Source organism: Cervus elaphus, chromosome 2, assembly GCF_910594005.1.
Source record: "Cervus elaphus chromosome 2, mCerEla1.1, whole genome shotgun sequence".
Classification (NCBI taxonomy): Eukaryota; Metazoa; Chordata; class Mammalia; order Artiodactyla; family Cervidae; genus Cervus; species Cervus elaphus.
Genome location: NC_057816.1, coordinates 41,243,231 through 41,263,019, shown reverse-complemented (window position 1 = coordinate 41,263,019; position 19,789 = coordinate 41,243,231). Strand labels below are relative to the sequence as shown.

The 19,789-nt window shown below is 36.4% G+C and overlaps 1 protein-coding gene across 1 annotated transcript in view; it reads right to left on the bottom strand.

Moving 5' to 3' along the window:
• Positions 1-215: 215 nt before the first annotated feature.
• Positions 216-19,789, bottom strand: part of TMEM135 (transmembrane protein 135) — a 247,594-nt gene continuing 228,020 nt past the window's right edge. Inside the window, exons 9-15 of the mRNA XM_043876380.1 lie at positions 17,466-17,535; positions 14,072-14,239; positions 10,553-10,616; positions 9,473-9,549; positions 5,231-5,329; positions 4,387-4,454; positions 216-2,611 (exon numbers count right to left, since the gene is read on the bottom strand). Of these exons, the coding sequence (XP_043732315.1) occupies positions 2,479-2,611; positions 4,387-4,454; positions 5,231-5,329; positions 9,473-9,549; positions 10,553-10,616; positions 14,072-14,239; positions 17,466-17,535 (679 nt within the window). The 3' untranslated portion in view covers positions 216-2,478. The remainder of the gene's footprint in view (positions 2,612-4,386; positions 4,455-5,230; positions 5,330-9,472; positions 9,550-10,552; positions 10,617-14,071; positions 14,240-17,465; positions 17,536-19,789) is intronic.

Below are 19,789 nucleotides of genomic sequence, written 5' to 3'. Positions count from 1 at the left end.
CTAATGCTAAGATTTTATTAATTCAGGAAATAGTTAATTAATACAGGCAACACTCATAATCCTATTAAGCACCCCAATGCTCTGTTTTCCAGTCTACATAAAGATGTAGCAAATACTAAGAGGGCATATTAAGTGTTTGATATACTCAGGTCTAGTGGAAGGAAACTTACCATAGATAGGACTTCTTCAGCGTATAAACTGGACTAAAAAACATATTGTGGAATGGAGACATCTATTTGACTTTATTTATGATGCCAAGGTGTCAATCAATACTTGGTTAGTTAGAGGTAGAAAGACATTCACTTTAATTGTCTTCAGGAACACAAACACAGTTTCTTTGTGTCTGCTCGAACAACTATACTTCGCAATCTGTCCCAATAAAATAAAATTGTACTTCTCTATTCACCACTGCAAACTAGTTAACTGTTCATTTCAGCTATACATTCATTATTATACTCTGCTTCATGATGGCTATTTCATTTTATATAAAATAAAAAATGACTATAGCTTGTGTTTAAAAAGATAGATCATAGAAATGTACCTTTTGACCAGTAAAATTTTACTAAACAATCTCATCATATTTCAGTGGAATTTGTCTTTCAATTTCATAGTTTTCTTTTTTGTTTTTTTTTTACTGTGAGTGAAAACAACTTATGGATTAAAAAGTTTTCTGTTTAACTGGGCAGGAAAAATATTATAAACGTAATTTATGAATAGAGAAAATAAGATGCAAGTAGCAGTGCTTTCTTCACTGCTGTAATACTTCATTTTTAAAGGTAAACACAGTAGCAATCATTTTGATTCCAGGGAATAAAAACTTAAAGCTGAATTTACTAATCAATTTGGAATGCTGAAGCCAAAAGGATCCTTTAACCGTACTGCCTAACAGACAAGTCATCCTAAACAGTTAATCATAATGCAAAATTTTGGCCTAATTAAAATGGCTCTTTCTGATAGTATGGTACCAGAACCTATCTTTTTTGTTGGGTTTCAATCTGCCATAACAACCAGGCTAGGATTACATGCAAACATAAGCATACAAGCCTTGATGAAATTGAATATGGAGGATTAAGCATTTAAAGTTTGAGTTATAATTCTTGTTGCTACACAAGTTCTACTGCATAGAATTTAGAACATAATTCTATAGAACATAATTAATTTACAACAGCCTAAGACTTTTCAGCAATAAAATTATACTTAAAAAAATATACCATTATCCCTATATGTTACATTAATTGTAGATTTCACAACCACTTCAGCCTTGTATTAACTTAGAAAAGAACAACTTGTCCCTGAAAAACTCTAAAGAGTGATCGTATTTCAATCAAAACTATTCTGAACTCACTCACAATCAGCAGTGACCACATTTTGTCATGTCTTTGCTCCAACAGGAGTAAAACTGATGGTAACAAGCTTTTGAAAACAGGCTAGAGAATCTGCATCCAATTAGTGATGAAATGTATTTCTTCACAACCACTGGATTTTTAGAATGTTTTTAGTTGTCAAACAAGTGAAACAGCTGAGGGAACAAACTGCCAAACCTGCCCAAACTCCTTTTGTTCCACAGAATTTGATCCCTTCTAAATTGACAATGGCATACAAACTTAACTATGATGAATCCAGTCCTTATAAATGAAAACAAACATAATGAACCTACAGGAGGAGGTTTAAAAATAACTTCATTTGCTTTTAAATATTCAAGTGTAACGTTTCCGTAAGAGACTAAAACAGACATTTCAACTGTATCAGATTTGTCAGTTTCCACCTGATTCTAACCTGCCATTAATACATAAAGGTCACTGGGCTGCCAAAGAGCCCAGCTAAGCATATTGTGGGGAGATACGAAGGTATCAGTGGAAGGAAACCACGGATGCCACAGCCTTTATCCAAACAGCATGAGACCCGTCTTTGCATCCCTGAAGCAAGAATGGCCACTTTCCCCAATTAAATTGCTCTATCCGATATAAAGCAGCATTGTCTGTGAAGTTACTCCATACCCATAACATTTCACTACTAATTTGAAAGTTAAAAAAAAAATACAGATCAAATCCATGTACCCGTGATCCTTTTGTATCTTAAAATGTAGCTATATTCTTAGTTTCCACCAAGAATTATATTGGAATGAACTAAAACATCTTTTAAAGTCATTTTAAGTATACTCTGATTTGTTACTACATTTCTACATAGATTATTTAATATTGCTTGTGGACATAATTTAATCGATAATATATCATAATTTCAACCACTACAGTGACCCAGAATGAGATTCTGGCTATAGAGGGAGCTTAATTATTAAGCAACACTTTCCTAAAAAGCTTCTGAATTTCTGATTGGTAAGAAAATCAAACACAAAAGAGCATCCGTCATTGAAATAACACTGAAGTTCAAGCTCGGGCCCTCTTCTTTGTGTTCAGCATAATTAACTCTCCAGGACAAAATAACAAAACATTAAGTCACATTAATAAGTTACAGTAATCTTCAAGAAAACTCGATGGGCAACTCTGGCGCTACAACTGTGTATCTTGGATCCAACCTAGGGATGAAGTCCGGGAAGTTTTTAGATGCACCGGTACCAAAGACATCAAGGACTTTCCGGTTCATGACAGCAAACCTGTAAAACAGAGGACACAGGGAATCAGTACTTAATGACGTTGTAAAAGAAGATGATTCACTTCATTTATCTTTCATGGGATGGGAAGACAGAAGAGCTGACAGAGCAAGAGACTCAAAGGCAGATTCGAAAGTCATTTTGCTACTCTTCCTCAAGATGCACTGTCTCAAGTTTTCTTTGAAAAGATGCTAGTCCCCAAATCTGAAACCCCAGAGATTACCATCATCATTTCAAACCCTTCCAGAGCTCCTTCCACTAGATTGTGTCAAACAGAAAAATAGGTTCATTGTGATTTTCTTGATTAATGGATGAATACAATTGTAAGAAGCTACATATATAATGAATGAGCTAACATTTACTGACAAGCAAAGGTATTACAGGTAATTCCTCCCATAACTGAAATTTTAATGTCTCACAATCAACAGAAAATACATTCAACTGTGCAAATATTTAATGACTGAAGAGGAAACAGTTTATAGGTTTTCAAATTTCTAATACATACAACAGAGTAAAAACATGCCCTCACTTTATCCATCACCTAACCTAAGAGATAAGAAATTTTCAAAAGACACATATTCAGCTGATGTGCAGGATGGACCTTCTGCATCTCTGTGCCTGACTGTAAGCTCTTCTTCTCCGGGGAAGATCCCAGGGTGAAATTATCTTTGAGTCATGGGCCAGTGTCATCGTTCCAAGAACCAATAAATGTGACTTTTAGCTCCTTTCCAACGTTAAGTTCCCTTCCAAAATAATCAACGGGTTAAACCCACTGATGTGCAAAAAAACATAAATGACGAATAAATAAATGATCAAATGATAACAATATAGATTAATAATATAGATTTTAAATGATTAAATAATAATAATAATACACAGTGTCATGGCTAAGAGGAAGAATTCTACAGCCGGACTGCCTGGCTCAACCCGGGCTCCATCCTTTACTAGCTTTGTGATTCTGCAAGTGCTTAAACTGTGTGCATTTCAGTTTCCTCACAGGTAAAGCCAAGATACTAAGTACCTAGTACCTATCTCACAGAGCTATTTTAAGGATTAAGCACATATGTATGTATCTGTGTGCTGTATGTGTTAATGTGTGTATCTTAAAACCACCTCTGGGACATAGTCAGCACTATACAATCTTCGCTACTATTTCTATTAACGACAGCAATGTTAATGGCAGCTGCTACTTACTGAGTGCCTACGAAGTGCTCAGGGCTGCCACAAACGTACCGATTTTCCCACAACCATACAAAGTATGTGTTATTGCTTCATTGTAGAGAGAAGGAAACTTGAGGCTCATGAGAGTAAACAACTTTCCCAACCAATGACATAGCAAAGGGTACCAGAGCTGGAGTCAAACCCAGGTTTGTTCAGCTCCCAAACTCAGAGTCTATGTATCAGGCTAAGTTGCCTCTCACAGAATTAGATTATAATCAGGAAACGCAAACACCACCACCAATAAAGAACATGACAGTAGAGGCAAAGAAAAATATGCTTACAAAAATCAGGTAAAAGAATATGATTATTTTTCATTATTTTTCCCAAATGGACATCAGTCTATTGTTTAGACAAGATTTCTAATGAATCTGTTCAGTGTGTTTAAACAAAAAGAAACATTCCATGTTATTCTTATTAAATTTTAGTTTAAATTTGTTTTACACCTAGATAGCTACCTTACCAAAGAATACTCCCTCAAGTAGACAAAAAGATTCAACATCTTTTTTGTGGTAATTGCTTTTTTTATGAACAGTTAACATATCTCATAGGTATCTTACCTGCCCTTGGTGAGTCTTAAAAGGAACTTCCAGTAAGATGGTCGTAAGGTCTGAACTTCCATGATAGCCTAAAATTATTCAATTTGAGACTTTTTTTAGTAAACAGCAAATCTTATTATCCATCTTAAGCAATAGAATACTTTTATCTCTATTTTTATTGCTCATTGTGTTAAAAAAAAAAAAAAACCCCAACAGTGAAAAAAAAAGTATAAGTTGACTTTCTAGAATCTTTGTAAATATGCCTTCAAATGAGAATATTGTACAGGAAATAATGATTGAGTTAATAGTCATCATTATTAGGAAGCACTTACTAGATATCCATTAGATAGTTGGCACTTCACTAATTATAATGAGTTTACCAACCTGGCAGGATTATTGTGAGAAAGTGCAAATAAAAGCTGTCCCCAAAACTCTGCAGAAGTCCTAAGATCATTAACGTCAATTATGGTGGTTACAGAACTTGAGACTGAACAATGCTTTTATTAAAGTAGACTCTACCACTGTCCTCACTGCTTGAGAAATGTTGAGGAAATGCAATTATTCTTATTTATGTCCATGGTATCTTTTTTCCATAAATAAAATTAAATGAGGGCATTCTAGCCAAGATACTGGAGTGATAATTTTCCTTAAAAAAATTGAAACCTAAAAATGGTTGTGTTCGTAAAACATGACCTGGCCCACTAAGTTAACATGTTTAATGACTGGATACTTGTAAGCTATCTTGCTAAGAAGACAAAAAAGCATACAATGTAAAAAATGGAAATGCTTTCTTTTCCCCCCATTGGTTTAATACACATGAGAAACAGAAATGATTCTATTTCTCATTTCAAAAAGCTATACTTACTGCCTGGAAGCAAATTGCTGTAGAGATGGAATAGATGATAGTGTCTGCATGGGGAAAGTAGGGGACCTTTCCTGCTTCAATGCCTTTGAAATACATTGTCTGCAAAATAAGCATAATGGGAGATTAATAAGGAAAACAACTTTAAACAGCATTAACAACAAAGTGGAGCAATACATTCCTTATCTACAACTATTTTTTCTACTTTTCAAAATCCTAACACTTCTTCCAGAGCTCAAATCACAGGTATATCTTCCCCGACAGTGTCAAGCGGTAGCGTTTTCTTTCCCTTGGCCCCTCATCCCAAGCCCCAGATACCAGTAATAATACTTTTCTGTGAAATTCAATAGCACCTTATTTCTACCTCTTTCATGTCATTTATTCTTCAATGCTTCCTGTACAATGTCCAAGTCCTCCCTTCTCTGTCAGATCTATTCATTTAGTTCAGTTTGGTCACTCAGTTGTGCCTCTTTGCGACCCCATGGACTGCAGCACACCAGGCCTCCCTGTCCATCATCAACTCCCGGAATTTACTCAAACTCATGTCCATTGAGTCAGTGATGCCATCCAACCATCTCATCCTCTGTCGTCCCCTTCTCCTCCTGCCTTCAATCTTTCCCAGCATCAGGGTCTTTTCAAATGAGTCAGTTCTTCACATCAGGTGGCCAAAGTATGGTGTTTCAGCTTCAGCATCAGTCCCTCCAATGAATAGTCAGGACTGATTTCCTTTAGGATGGACTGGTTTGATCTCCTTGCAGTCCAAGGGACTCTCAAGAGTCTTCTCCAACACCATAGTTCAAAAGCATCAATTCTTCAGCGCTCAGCTTTCTTTATAGTCCAAATCTCACATCCATACATGACTGCTGGAAAAACTGTAGCCTTGACTAGACGGACTTTTGTTGGCAACATAACATCTCTGCTTTTTAATATTCTGTCTAGGTTGGTCATAACTTTCCTTCCAAGGAGTAAGCATCTTTTAATTTCATGACTGCAGTCACCATCTGCAGTGATTTTGGAGCCCAGAAAAATAAAATCTGAAACTGTTTCTACCATTTCCCCATCTCTTTGCCATGAAGAGATGGGACCAGATACCATGACCTTAGTTTTCTGAATGTTGAGCTTTAAGCCAACTTTTTCACTCTCCTCTTTTACTTTCATCAAGAGGTTCTTCAGTGTTTCTTTGTTTTCTGCCATAAGGGTGGTGTCATCTGCATATCTGAGGTTATTGATATTTCTCCCAGCAATCTTGATTCCAGCTTGTGCTTCCTCCAGCCCAGCATTTCTCATGATGTACTCTGCATATAAGTTAAATAAGCAGGGTGACAATATACAGCCCTGACATATTCCTTTTCCTATTTGGAACCAGTCTGTTGTTCCATGTCCAGTTCTAACTGTTGCTTCCTGACCTGTATACAGATTTCTCAGGAGACAGGTCAGGTGGTCTGATATTCCCATCAGATATTTTCCACAGTTTGTGGTGATCCACACAGTCAAAGGCTTTGGCCTAGTCAATAAAGCAAAAACAGATGTTTTTCTGGAACTCTCTTGCTTTTTCGATAATCCAACGGATGTCAGCAATCTGATCTCTGGTTCCTTTGCATTTTCTAAAACCAGCTTGAACATCTGGAAGTTCACGTACTTCAAGTTCAAGTACTGTTCAAGTCTGGCTTGGACAATTTTGAGCATCACTTTACTGGCGTGTGCGATGAGTACAACTGTGCGGTAGTTTGAGCATTCTTTGGCATTGCCTTTCTTTGGTATTGAAATGAAAACTGACCTTTTTCAGTTCTGTGGCCACTGCTGAGTTTTCCAAATTTGCTGGCATATTGAGTGCAGCACTTTCACAGCATCATCTTTTAGGATTTGAAATAGCTCAACTGGAATTCCATTACCTCCACTAGCTTTATTCGTGGTGATGCTTCCTAAGACCCACTTGACTTCACATTACAGGATGTCTGGCTCTAGGTGAGGGATCATACCATTGTGATTATTTGGGTCATGAAGATCTTTTTTGTATAGTTCTTCTGTGTATTCTTACCACCTCTTCTTAATATCTTCTGTTTCTGTTAGGTCCATACCATTTCTGTCCTTTATTGTGCACATCTTTGTCTAGAAAGATCTCTAGTCTTTCCCATTCTGTTGTTTTCCTCTATTTCTTTGCATTGATCGTGAAAAGGCTTCTTATCTCTCCTTGCTATTCTTTGGAACTCTGCATTCAAATGGGTATATCCTTCCTTTTCTCCTTTGCTTTTCGCTTCTCTTCTTTTCACAGCTATTTGTAAGGCCTCCTCAGACAGCCATTTTGATTTTTGGTATTTCTTTTTCTTGGGGATGGTCTTGATCCCTGCCTCCTGTACAGTGTCACGAACCTCCGTCCATAGTTCATCAGGCACTCTATCAGATCTAATCCCTTGAATCTATTTGTCACTTCCACTGTATAACCATAAGGGATTTGATTTAGGTCATACCTGAATGATCTAGTGGCTTTCCCTACTTTCTTCAATTTAAGTCTGAATTTGGCCATAAGGAGTTCATGATCTAAACCACAGTCAGCTCCCAGTCTGGTTTTTGCTGACTGTATAGAGCTTCTCCATCTTTGGTTGCAAAGAATATAATCAGTCTGATTTAGGTATTGACCATCTGGTGATGTCCATGTGTAGAGTCTTCTTTTGTGTTGTAGAAGAGGGTGTTTGCTATGACCAGTGCGTTCTCTTGGAAAAACTCTATTCGCCTTTGCCCTGCTTCATTCTGTATTCCAAGGCCAAATTTGCTTGTTACTCCAGATGTTTCCTGACTTCTTACTTTTCCTTCATTTTTCATTCATTAAACATGTACTGGTGTAAACCTGGTTAGTCCATAACAAATACTAACACACTCTAATCAAGATATCTATATAGATTAGATTGTAGACCATCACATGTGTATGTGTATATATTTACATCTATCATGTATATATGTATGTGTATATATTAATATATATAGTATTGTTGGTTCTCAGGGGGAAGAGCAACCACCCTGTCGAGGACAAAGGACCAAAGGGAATTTCAGAAATGACTCATTGTGTAGTGCTTCTCAAACATAAGAACCACTTCTTAAAAAACAAATTTCCAATTGTCAGGGCCTGATGCTTTTATAATACAATAAATATGAATTATTAGAAAAAAATTTTAACACAAAATTGAACTAAATTTTCACCATTACATTCAAAAAACAAATTACTCTATTGAGGTGCTATTACAGTTTCCAAATGCTTCCTCTCAATTTCTATCCTTTCTTTGTCATGAGCTGGTAATGAACAGTTCATGGACCAATGTTAGTCTGCTGACCACACTTACAATAGTGTGATCTTCTAAGAGGTCTAGGATCAACAACTAAGTAAGAGAGGAAAAGCAGTGGTAACAAAGAGGGTGAAAATGCATGATTATGAGGAATTTCCAGCAAATCTATGGCTAGAAAATGGGATAATTCATGGAGATGGGTTTTCTGGAATGTGGGAATGCTAAAGTGAAACTAGTAAGAAAAGTGGAAAGATGACCAAGAGAGAATGGTGTTTCAATAGGCTGGAGGGAGGTTTAAGAAGATGTGAGTGGTCCATGAAATAAAGAACATAAAATAATTTTTTCAAAGAAAAAAGTTACCTAAGCAGGTGATTTTTACTTAATATTCATTACACAGTAATACAGCATTTTAACATAAAACTAACTTCAACTAAAACAAAGGGACTGCAAAAGACATATGTGAGGTAATATTGAAAGTGTAAGCTCTAATTGGATAACGATAATATTAAAGAATTAGCAGACTTCTAAAATGTATGATGTGCATTTTGTTTATACCCTGATGGCACTGTTGATTTGTTTGTTTTTAAGGAGTCTTTATCCTTTAGTTTTATTTTTCAAGGACTCTCTCCTGAGTTGTTTATGAATGGAGTGACTTGATGTCTGGGATTTGTTTTAAAATAATTTGGTACCTGGGGATTTGGAGCAGTATAGATGAAAGGAGACTGGTCAAATGCTGTTAACTGTTGAAGCTATATGATGCGTACATGAAGGTTATCACATTATTCTTCCGATGCTTGTGTATATTTGAAAATGACACAGAGAAAAAGAAGAAGAAATAGGAAAACTGGCTTTGTAAACACTTCTATAAGATTAGAATTTGCTTTTGAAACTGGGATATATATCGTTGCTGAAGTAGCTAAAAGGCTCTATATCATTTGGCTGTACATGCATAAAAATGTTTGCTTACCTCTACCAATTTGGAAGCTAAATACATGGAAATTGTTGTGCTTTTATAAAACATCATTGATACTCCTGCCAAAAATCCTGAAACAATAAATAAGGCAAAACCGATCAGAATTCAAAAGTACTTCTTTGTTATTACATCACTTGGAAACGTTAATTCACTTAAATAGGAAAGAATGGATTTAGCACTGCCTTTTGCTATAACAAAATCGAGGACAGTAGTACAAGTAATGATATGAAAATGGGGTGAAAAAAAAAAAGTAAAAAAAAAAAAAGAAAATGGGGTGAAGTCTCATTTATCATATTTTTTTAAACTTAAAAATTGACCTTCAGAATTAGGAACCACAGTTCTGATAACATAAGAAACCTCACATTTTAAATTAAACTTTTAAAAACAGCAGTGGTCTTACCAAATATAACAACTTTAAAAGGCTACTGGTATCATTTCTCGTTTTAAGTGGAAATATTCATTCATTTATTGTCCTAAGAGCTCAAATCACACTTAGCGCTGTCACCGCACTTCTCTCCATTGCTTTCATTCTATAAATGGTAAAGCAAGGTGGCAGGCGGTCTGGAATACTAATAGCAGGGACATTACTAATAAATATCTGAAAAATCACCTAGTCAGCTTAAGTAATAAAATATATTGAGCTTACAGAAAATGTTTAGTTTTGATGTTTATAAATTACTTGAGTTCCTTAAAAAATTACTTAAAAACATGTCAGCTGCCAGTGGTAAAATAAAAATGCTTTTAAGAAATCATTAGTCACTTATTAAAATTTTATGTTCTTTTGTGACACATTCCCTAAAATTTCTGGCCTGTCACAGGACAGAAACCCAAGTCATTATGTTGCCAACTCAAAACATCAGATGGCAAGAGAGCCTTGGTATGTTCAATTTCACAAGTACAAAATATTAATACTAGTGCCTTGATGGGGATTCTATTAGAAAAAGGAAGATATAAGGAAATCAGATGAATTTGAAAACCATTTCTGCTTCACTCCTATCATGGACTGATGTGATAATATATGTATGTCATATATATTTTATATATGTTATATTAAGATACATTATATTGCTTTACCAGCTATAATGGCATGCAGTTCATCATCCAGATTTCTGACCCAGCGCAGGAAGCAACTGGTACCCTGTATCAAGAAGAAAATACAATTCCTTCAGTTGTTTCAGTTCTAGGAAAAAAACTACACATAACATTTGTAATGGGTGAGTCATCAGCTGGCCTTGGAAGCAAATTGGTGACCTTATTTAAATCAAATAAGGTACAAGATACCACGAAAAAAATTAGATTAAAAAAAGAAATGAAGAGCTCTGGAAATGGTAAAATGAAGGTCAACTCATTAATTTATTAATAGAAGACATGTTTTTCTTATCTTGTGCTGTGCTAAGTCGTTTCAGCCATGTCTGACTCTTTGAGACCCCATGGACTGTGGCCTGCCAGGCTCCTCCCCACAGGGATTCTCCAGGCAAGAATACGGGAGTGGGTTGCTGTGCCCTCTTCCAGGGGATCTTCCCTACCCAGGGATCAACTGCATCTCTTATGTCTCCTGGGTTGGCAGGTGGGTTCCTTGCCACTAGTGCCACCTGGGAATTTTTACCTAGAATTGCTATAAAAATGAGCCACCTCTCTAAGGCAGTGGTCAGAAAACTACGGCCCACTAGCCAAATCTAGCCTGCCATCTATTGTTATATGGCTCATAAGCTAAGAATGTTTTTACATATCTCAATGGATGAAAGTAAATAAAAAATATTTTGTGACACATGAAAATTATATGAAATTCTAATACAGTGTGATTAAGCTTTACTGGAATACAGCAATGCTCATTCATATAGTCTATGACTGCTTTTACACTACAAGAGCAGAGTTGAACAGCTATGAGTGAGACCAAATGCTTCACAAAGCTTAAAATCTCTACTATCTGGCCTTTTACAGAAAAAGTTTCCTGACTCCTGGTTCAAAACAAAAATTGCAACAATGCATTGTGGGGTTTATAACATATAAAATAATAAATGAATTGCACAAAGGATAGGAAAAGGGAATTAAAAGGTGTGGTTAAGATTCTTAAACAATACTAAAGTGGTATCAATATTATTCGAAAATATTGACCAATAAATTAAAAATGCTTATTATCACTGAATTTAAAAAGAGGCATAAACAATAAGTCAATAGTGAAGATAGAATATAAAAAAGTACAAAAAATTAAAATAAATTTAAAATATATAATACTCAAAAAATCCAGGAGACAAAAAATAGGAACAAAAAAAAGAAACAATAAAAAATAACTAATAAGGAAATAGATATAAATTCAACCATATCAATAAATGCATTAAATGTTATAGTCTAAAGATTCCAATTAAAAGACAGACATTATAAAATTGGATACAAAAGTAAGAATCAACTACATGTGGTCTAAAAGAAACAAAACTGAGGTCATGGAAAGATTAAAGGAAAAGGAAAATATGCCATCAAAAATAATTGAAAGAATGCTGAAGTAGCTGTATTAGTAACAGACAGTCGACTTCAGAGCAAGGAATATTACCAGAGATAAAGAGGGACATTACAAAATGGAAAAAGGGTCAGTTCACCAAGAAGACACAGAAGAAATAACGTTTGTTTGCCTCTCCTTCTCTTAATTACATTTTTATGAAGATGCAAAAAAGTGATAAATTTTTCCAAAATCTCGTATGACTTAGAAATATGCTGTATCAATATTTTTATAATAGATTTTCTGACCCAGTTGCATTTATTTAGTTTAATACCACTAGTTTATATTACCTAAGCAAATTACCTAAGTAGCTATATTACATAAGCAGCTAAATGAAAACAAACAAACCTATGCTCTCAGACATGCTAGATGATGGAGAATAAGCAACCTAGGCTAACAGTGTTAGAGAAAATTCACATATAAACATTTAAGAGTTTATCTTAAGAATAAATACAAGCACTATGACACAAGAAATGAAAAAGAACCTGAATAAAAACATATAATCACCAATATTCTGTTCTATTAGTTAGTTTATTAAAGATATAAGTAGTGTTTCCTAGTCAAATCATATTGAAAATGTTTTCAATGTTAGTTATGTTTCATAACAAGTGACTAATTAACTATAGTTTGGGGTTTCCCTGGTGGCTCAGAGGTAAAGAATCCACCTGCAATGTGGGAGCCCTGGGTTTGATCCCTGAATCAGGAAGATCCCCTGGAGGAGGGCATGGCTACCCACTCCAGTCTTCTTGCCTGGAGAAAATGTTTTCAATGTTAGTAAGCAAGCGGTTAATTAATTATAGTTAACAGTTTGTCACTTTTTCCTTTTCATGTCAAAATACTTTCTCCATATTTACCTTTTCTTGGATAAGGAAATGGCAACCCACTCCAGTATTCTTGCCTAGAGAGGCCTGGTGGGCTGCTGTCCATGGGGTCGCACAGAGTCGGACACGACTGAAGTGACTTAGCATGCTTTCGTGCATTGGAGAAGGAGATGGCAACCCACTCCAGTGTTCTTGCCTGGAGAATCCCAGGGATGGGGGAGCCTGGTGGGCTGCCGTCTATGGGGTCGCACAGAGTTGGACACGACTGAAGCGACTTAGCAGCAGCATATTTACCTTTTACAGGTAAACTTTAACATAAAATGATACATAACCATCTTATGCAAAATAATTCCAGAATTCAATTTTTCACAGCAGTTTCTTTTAAACAATTGTGTCTATATTTGTGTGTGTGCACACATATGCAGACAGCTCAACCTTAGTTAACACACTTTACCATTTAAATTTAGAATATAAATTTTAGATGTTTAATAAAATATGTCAGCAATATAATTTACGTATCAGTGATTCCCAATAAACAAAAGGCCATTACTTCAAACTGCAGAGTACTGTGTCACAGATGATCCATGTATATGTGTTTAGGTGTGTGCTTATTATATATGTGTGGGTACATTTACAGGAACATGTAGAAAGAGGTGGAAGAACATTAACTTTGTTTATTTGAGAGAGTGTAGTAGAACAAGTGAGTGGGAGGGAGATGGAAATAACTCATTATTTATATAAGTTACAATGAAAAATTCTTACTGGTTCTATCAAGGGTTGATATCAGCTAGAAGGGTCTGAAAATGTTTAAATTAATACTCAGGTAGTAAATGTTATTAAGAAAAACATGTAGGCCAGGTGTATTAATATCATTTTTTACATTAGAAATATTAGAAAGTTCATAATTTCTCAGTGATTACATTATTTAAAAAAAAGGAGTTTTTGAAAAGTCTTTAATGTTATGAATAAATACAACTATATCTAGACTTTCAAGCATTAAAAGACAAAATGTCCTCAACTTCTATTCCCAATGTATTATGTATATCTGGTGGTATTTATGAATACTACAGAAAGAAGTATTAAGAAAAGTGACAGATGGGTTAAGACTGTATCTCATTTTAACAGTCAGTTCAGTTGAGTAGCTCAGTTGGGTCTGACTCTTTGCGACGCCATGGACTGCAGCACCCCAGGCCTCCCTGTCCATCACCAACTCCTGGAGCCTAGTTGAACTCAAGTCCATCGCGTCGGTGATGCGATGCTATTTGTGAAAAGTCTTACCTTGTATATGCTAACAAAAGAGCCCAGAAAAGCTCCGAGCTGGAAGTTTTCTTTATTGTAGAAGAGAGAAAGTAGCCGGGATGGCTGTGTAAACAGATGCCTAAACGCAGAGGGAATTCGGAGGCAGCACTGGATCAAGTATCCCACGCTAAACATTCTGATGAAACCCTGGAGAAAATTGGGAGGAAAGTCGGATTATAACCAAATTCTGAAGTCTGACAGGTATAAACTTTACTGTCACAGAATCAAAACGGCACTAAAAACTTTAAGTTTATATTGTAGCCATTTTCAAAACTACGTCCTAAAACCTCAAACAATTTTAAAAGAATCACCTTAAAAATAATCATGAGAGCTTGCAGTGGATATACTTTCTATGAATTTCCAGGACTTAAAAAGTTTCCCAAGCACTGACCAAGTCTGTCTATGTACCAGACTTCTACTTCTTGACATTTTGTTGACAATAACTGGGATTTATAATCCCTAAACCACAAATGAGTTTTAGAAACAAAAGCACTGAAATTAAAAAAAAAAAAAAAAACCCAAAAAAGCAGTTAACAAAATGAAACGCTTTTGGAAATTTTAACAAAAATATAAATGATCAAGTTTAAGGAATTTTCCAGGAAAAGAATGAATTCTAGCTAGGTTTTAATTTCTGTGCTCAATGTGTCAGACTAAAACATTTCCAGGGAACGGTACCTTTAAGGTAAACTAAACAAAGTTTGAAAAAGCAAATTTGCTATAAATCCACATTTCCTGTCACCATTTCCCCATATCACCTGCAACTATTTATAATGTAAAAGGGAAGGGAGAGGATGACTAATGATGGTCAATTTCATTTGGAAATGAAGTTTGGAAAATGAAGTTTGAGGTCACTTAATACTGAGAGACTGAAAAATTTCAGTCATCTTGAAACAAAATGTCATTTAAAAAAGTATTTTAAACATGATCCAACCAATACACTATAATATGGATCTCCTACCACCCTTCTCTTCACCCCCACTGGAATGGAAAAACGTCAACATTCTTTCTTAGCAGTGTTTGCTGCTTAGTTCCAAAGATCAGGTTTGTATTTTCTGGATAGCAGCCTTCTTTTAGAAAAATTTTGAATTACTATGAAGAAACATTCATCAATTTATCTGAAGCTACCTAATACCTGGTTAAAACATGAAAATTAAATTGTCTAATCAAGTAGTATGAATTATCATGCATTTGTTTAACTGAAACTGCTTAGTCCTTGGTTAATTCATGAACTGGTCACACTTTTATCTTGTCATTGGTAATCTTGTAATATTAACCTGAGGGTTCAAAGATCACACTTATGTTCAATCATTTCATGCTATTTTCAAGAGATCTATTATCCCTCCATCTATTCACCCTTTCACGTATTCAGGAAAGGTTCAGTGAATGCCTCTCATGTGCCAAACATTATATTAGATGCTGGGGATACAGCAGTGAAGTGGACACAAAATTCTTGCCTTCATGGAGCCTCCATGCCCATTAGAAGAAGAGAAAATAAGTAAACAAATGTAAATTGCAGAATACAAAAAGTGTTGAGAAGGAAATAATCAGGTCACTGGGTGAGATATTAAAAGGACAACTTAGATTAGATTACTGGTAAGGGAAGACTAAGGAGTTGACGTTTAAGCAGACACAAAAGAGAAGGAACTAGCAGGAGAAAGACATTTTAGATAGCTTGGACAAAAAGCACAAAGCCAAAAGAGAGACTGACAGGTACCAACCAAAAGTTAGTGTGAATGGAGTACAGTGAGTTTGGGGGGAATGTAATTCATTTGAGTATTTACTCAGGGGTCTGATTTAACATGAGGGGCAACTGAGCCCATGGAATAATGAGGTGCACTGTCAGAATATTTAACTATACTTGTGGCATAAATTCCTCACCCACAAATCTCCAAATAATCTTATATTCACGGACATAATATTAATTACAATGTACACACATATTAGCAAGTTTATAGTACTGGTACACATTTGAAAGAGTGCCTACCTTTTTTCATAGATCAGTAATTCTCACTAACTTTCTCATATAATTAAAAAAAAAAATCACCTCTCCTCTCCCCAAAGTTTCTCACATACCTCTAATTTAGTCAGAATACTTTTCTTAGTATCCCTCCTAAAATCTCCCCCTAAAGTAGAATTCCCTCCACTTGGAGGGAATAATAACCCTCTCGTGGAGCTGGCAGACTCTGAGGCTGCCGGCAACATTCCTTTCCTTTCTTTTTTTTTTGCCACTTTAAAAATGGGGCAGGAAATCAGATTTGGAAAGAGTGGAGCAGAAATTACTGCCCAGTGGAAAAAATACTCTACCGCTTTTACCCCTGCTTCCATCTTTGAGGATTTTAAAGGCAGGCGTGGGCTTGGCTGAGTGCCACCATCCACACCAGGCCCCAAGCGCTCACATTCACGGGCTCTAATGCGATACAGTCCCTCCCGAGGGGACCATCAGGAGGCTGTCTTTTGAGGTGCTGTATAGCTCCGCTCCTCTCATCATCCATAAGGCGGGGATTAGATGTTGTGACAAAGAACATAAATTTTCTAAAGCGTCAGGATTGTGAGAACACCGTCCAGAACTGAAGAACTTGCAGCAGATGGTACCACCTGGGCCAGACTAACCACAGTGACAAAACTTCCTTCCCAGAGTCGGTGGGGATGTGGGTTTGCGGGGGGGCTGTGGTCGGCAGGGGATGGGGGCAGCGGGTGGGGGTGAGGGGTGGGGATGGTGGGGGGGTGGGGGTGGGGAGCTCTGCTCTGGTACACTCATCTATGAGGGAGCGGGGGATTTATGCCAGTGGGCATAACTAACTTTCTTAATGTAGAACAACTGTGGACATGCTCCAGTTACCTCATGCCTTAAAAAATGTAACAGCTTCACAAGTCGAAAGGCAAATGCCACTGTCCCAGCCTGGGGAGCCTATGTGTGTGACTGCTGAGCCCTAGCACATAGCTCGGTTCAGAGCCTTGCTCTCAGACATATTCTAATGAGGATACACTGCAAACTATTTACGAATTTGAATGAATTTATTTCTCTGTCATTTTTGTTGTTGCTGCATCATCTTCTTCTGGGTTGGCCAAAAAGTTTGTTGGGAGTTTTCCTATAAGACGGTACAGAAAATCCAAACAAGCTCTTTGGCCAACCCAATATTTTGTTTTACGTTAAATAAGCAAGCCAATTTCAAAATTATTTAACAAAAGATCTGGAAAGTGAATCCTAAAAGCTAAATTGTCACCTAATTCTCAGAAGTATCTTATTTGGCAAGTCAAATGCAAAGAATTATAGCAATTACTGTCAATTTTTCCATTTACTTAGAAATTATGTTTTAATAAATAAGTTCTTTCCGCACACATTCCCTGTGGTTATTAGATTTTATATACTTACTTTAATGCAATAAGAGATGCAATTATCCTCATAGTGTTTGCAACATCTATGCCTTGGTCCATGCTTACATCTGAAAACAAACCAAAGGAATAAAAAAAATTAAAATGCATGTGTGTGCACATGTGTGTATGTCTGTGTGCACATGCATGCGTGTGGATCTGCTTAAAACTCTCTAACCAAAAAACATCATCAACTCATTTTAAATGTGTGCATCTTTTGATTTCTTAGGACACATAGAAGCAAAGATAACAGATTTTTTTTCCTTTGCTGCTCACCATTTGATACACTGTAAATTATGCGACTGCAGTCAAAATACTGAGATGTGGAGCAGAAAGCCATGTTGGTAAATATTTGTGACTAGATAAGAAAAATATGTATATGTTATCTTTATACTCTGCCAAATCTTTTGGAAGCTTTAGATCACTCATTGTAGCGTATAACGGTCATAAATCATCCATGAAGTCAGGACTTGAGCAAAAATCATAATGAGAATGCGCTCAGGTTACAAGAATTTATACTTAATTATATTTGAGAGAAAACATCTGGGAAAGAAACATGATACAGTATTAGAATTTAAAATTCCATTTTTAAAATAAATACAGAAATAGATCATGTGGGAATTCAAAGTAGGTTATTTGTGATTTAACTGTAAACCAATTAGTCCTCTGGTGTTTAATAAACATATCTGCTGGGAAGACTACTGTTCAAGACACTTATTTTAGTTATTTGCTATATCGATTTCAGGATTATTTATTCACTTGAGGCATAAAGAAGTAAGTAGAATACCTAATGTGGGCTTAACTTTCTCTCTCTCTCTCTTTAAAGAGTTCATGTCCCAAAATAAGCAGTCTTTATAACTCTTTCAGACCACAGTTAACTCATTATCTTCATGGTTGGAACACATTAACTCTTTCTTGCTTATAACGACAGCTTGTAGAGTGATGTTCTGGCTCTCTAATTCCATCTGCAAACTGACTATCAAGACCTTCTCCGAAATCCAATGCTGCCTTGCAGCTGGGGCGCATAGAGCCTGTCCCAGTCAAGAGCGACGGCGTCGTTCATTCCTTCTGTAGTTAGGATGATATGGCGTATCTGGTCTCGCCAAGCTGCTGAGTGATTAAAGCGAGGGGCCTGAAAAGGGGTGAATCAGAGAAGGGCTGCCTTATGTAAACCATCACTCTCCAAGTTTCTCAGTATGTGGACACGTCTAAGTGTCCTCTTCAAAGGCATCTCTCAGCACGGCCACCAGCACTACAGAGCCTGCTCAACTCTCTTTGTTAGTGAACTAACATGCGATAAATGAGTCACTCACTCTTTCCTAGCCTTTCACTAAAACAGCCCTGTGCTGCACCATCCATCTCCTATATGATCTGCTCTGCCTCTATATTATCTTGCACCTGCTTTCACACCAGCAGACTCACTGAGGCTGCCCTGACAAGTTCTGCCATGACCGGATCAGCTCTGATAGCCAAGGCTTCGTCCACCCACATCACACATTCTCTGCATTCCCCTGTGACTCTTGTTGATGTGGTTCCCATTAACGGGGTTCCCTATCACAATTAAGTTCACTACCACAAATATTCCTGCCGTCTACTGTCCCTTTCTTTCCTATTACCTTCCTGCACTGTGTATGCTAAAATGGAGACAAAGTCTTTACATTCAATAAAAATTCTGAGTACCTATCTGTGCCCCTGCATGTGAAGAAAGTCCTACGTTATTTCACTTAATGCAAGCAATACTCCTTAACATAGGTTATTAATTCCTGCTAACCAGTGAGGACTTTGGAGTACGGAGTGACTAAATCACTTGTTCAGAGTCCCAAGGCCAGGAGGGGCAAAATGAGTCAAACACAGGTCTTCAGATTTCTTAAAGGGCATCCGCGTCCTGTAACTGATCCCCTAACTTTCTATATTGCCTCCTCATTCTACACTTTCTAAAACATCACTACAAGATTATTTTTATTGGCTGGTATTCCAATTTTAAATCATTAAATGCATTTTCTAAAATACCTTAAATATTTGAAATGTAATTGAAGATGTATTTGTTTGAAATATACATTTCTTTGTATAATGTACAATTAAAGATTTATTTTATTTCCAAAGCTCTAAAAATTTCCACTCTTGCAACATATCCTTTACCTAAGATTTGCTCCTTATTATTCCTATATCTACCTACATCTTTCAGAACTTTTCCTTCTCCTTTCCACACTTGGCACATTTGATTCAGCTTAGTCACTCAGTCGTGTCCGACTCTTTGTGACCCCATGGACTGCAGCACACAAGGCTTCCCTGTCCACCACCAACCCCCAGAGCTTACTCAAACTC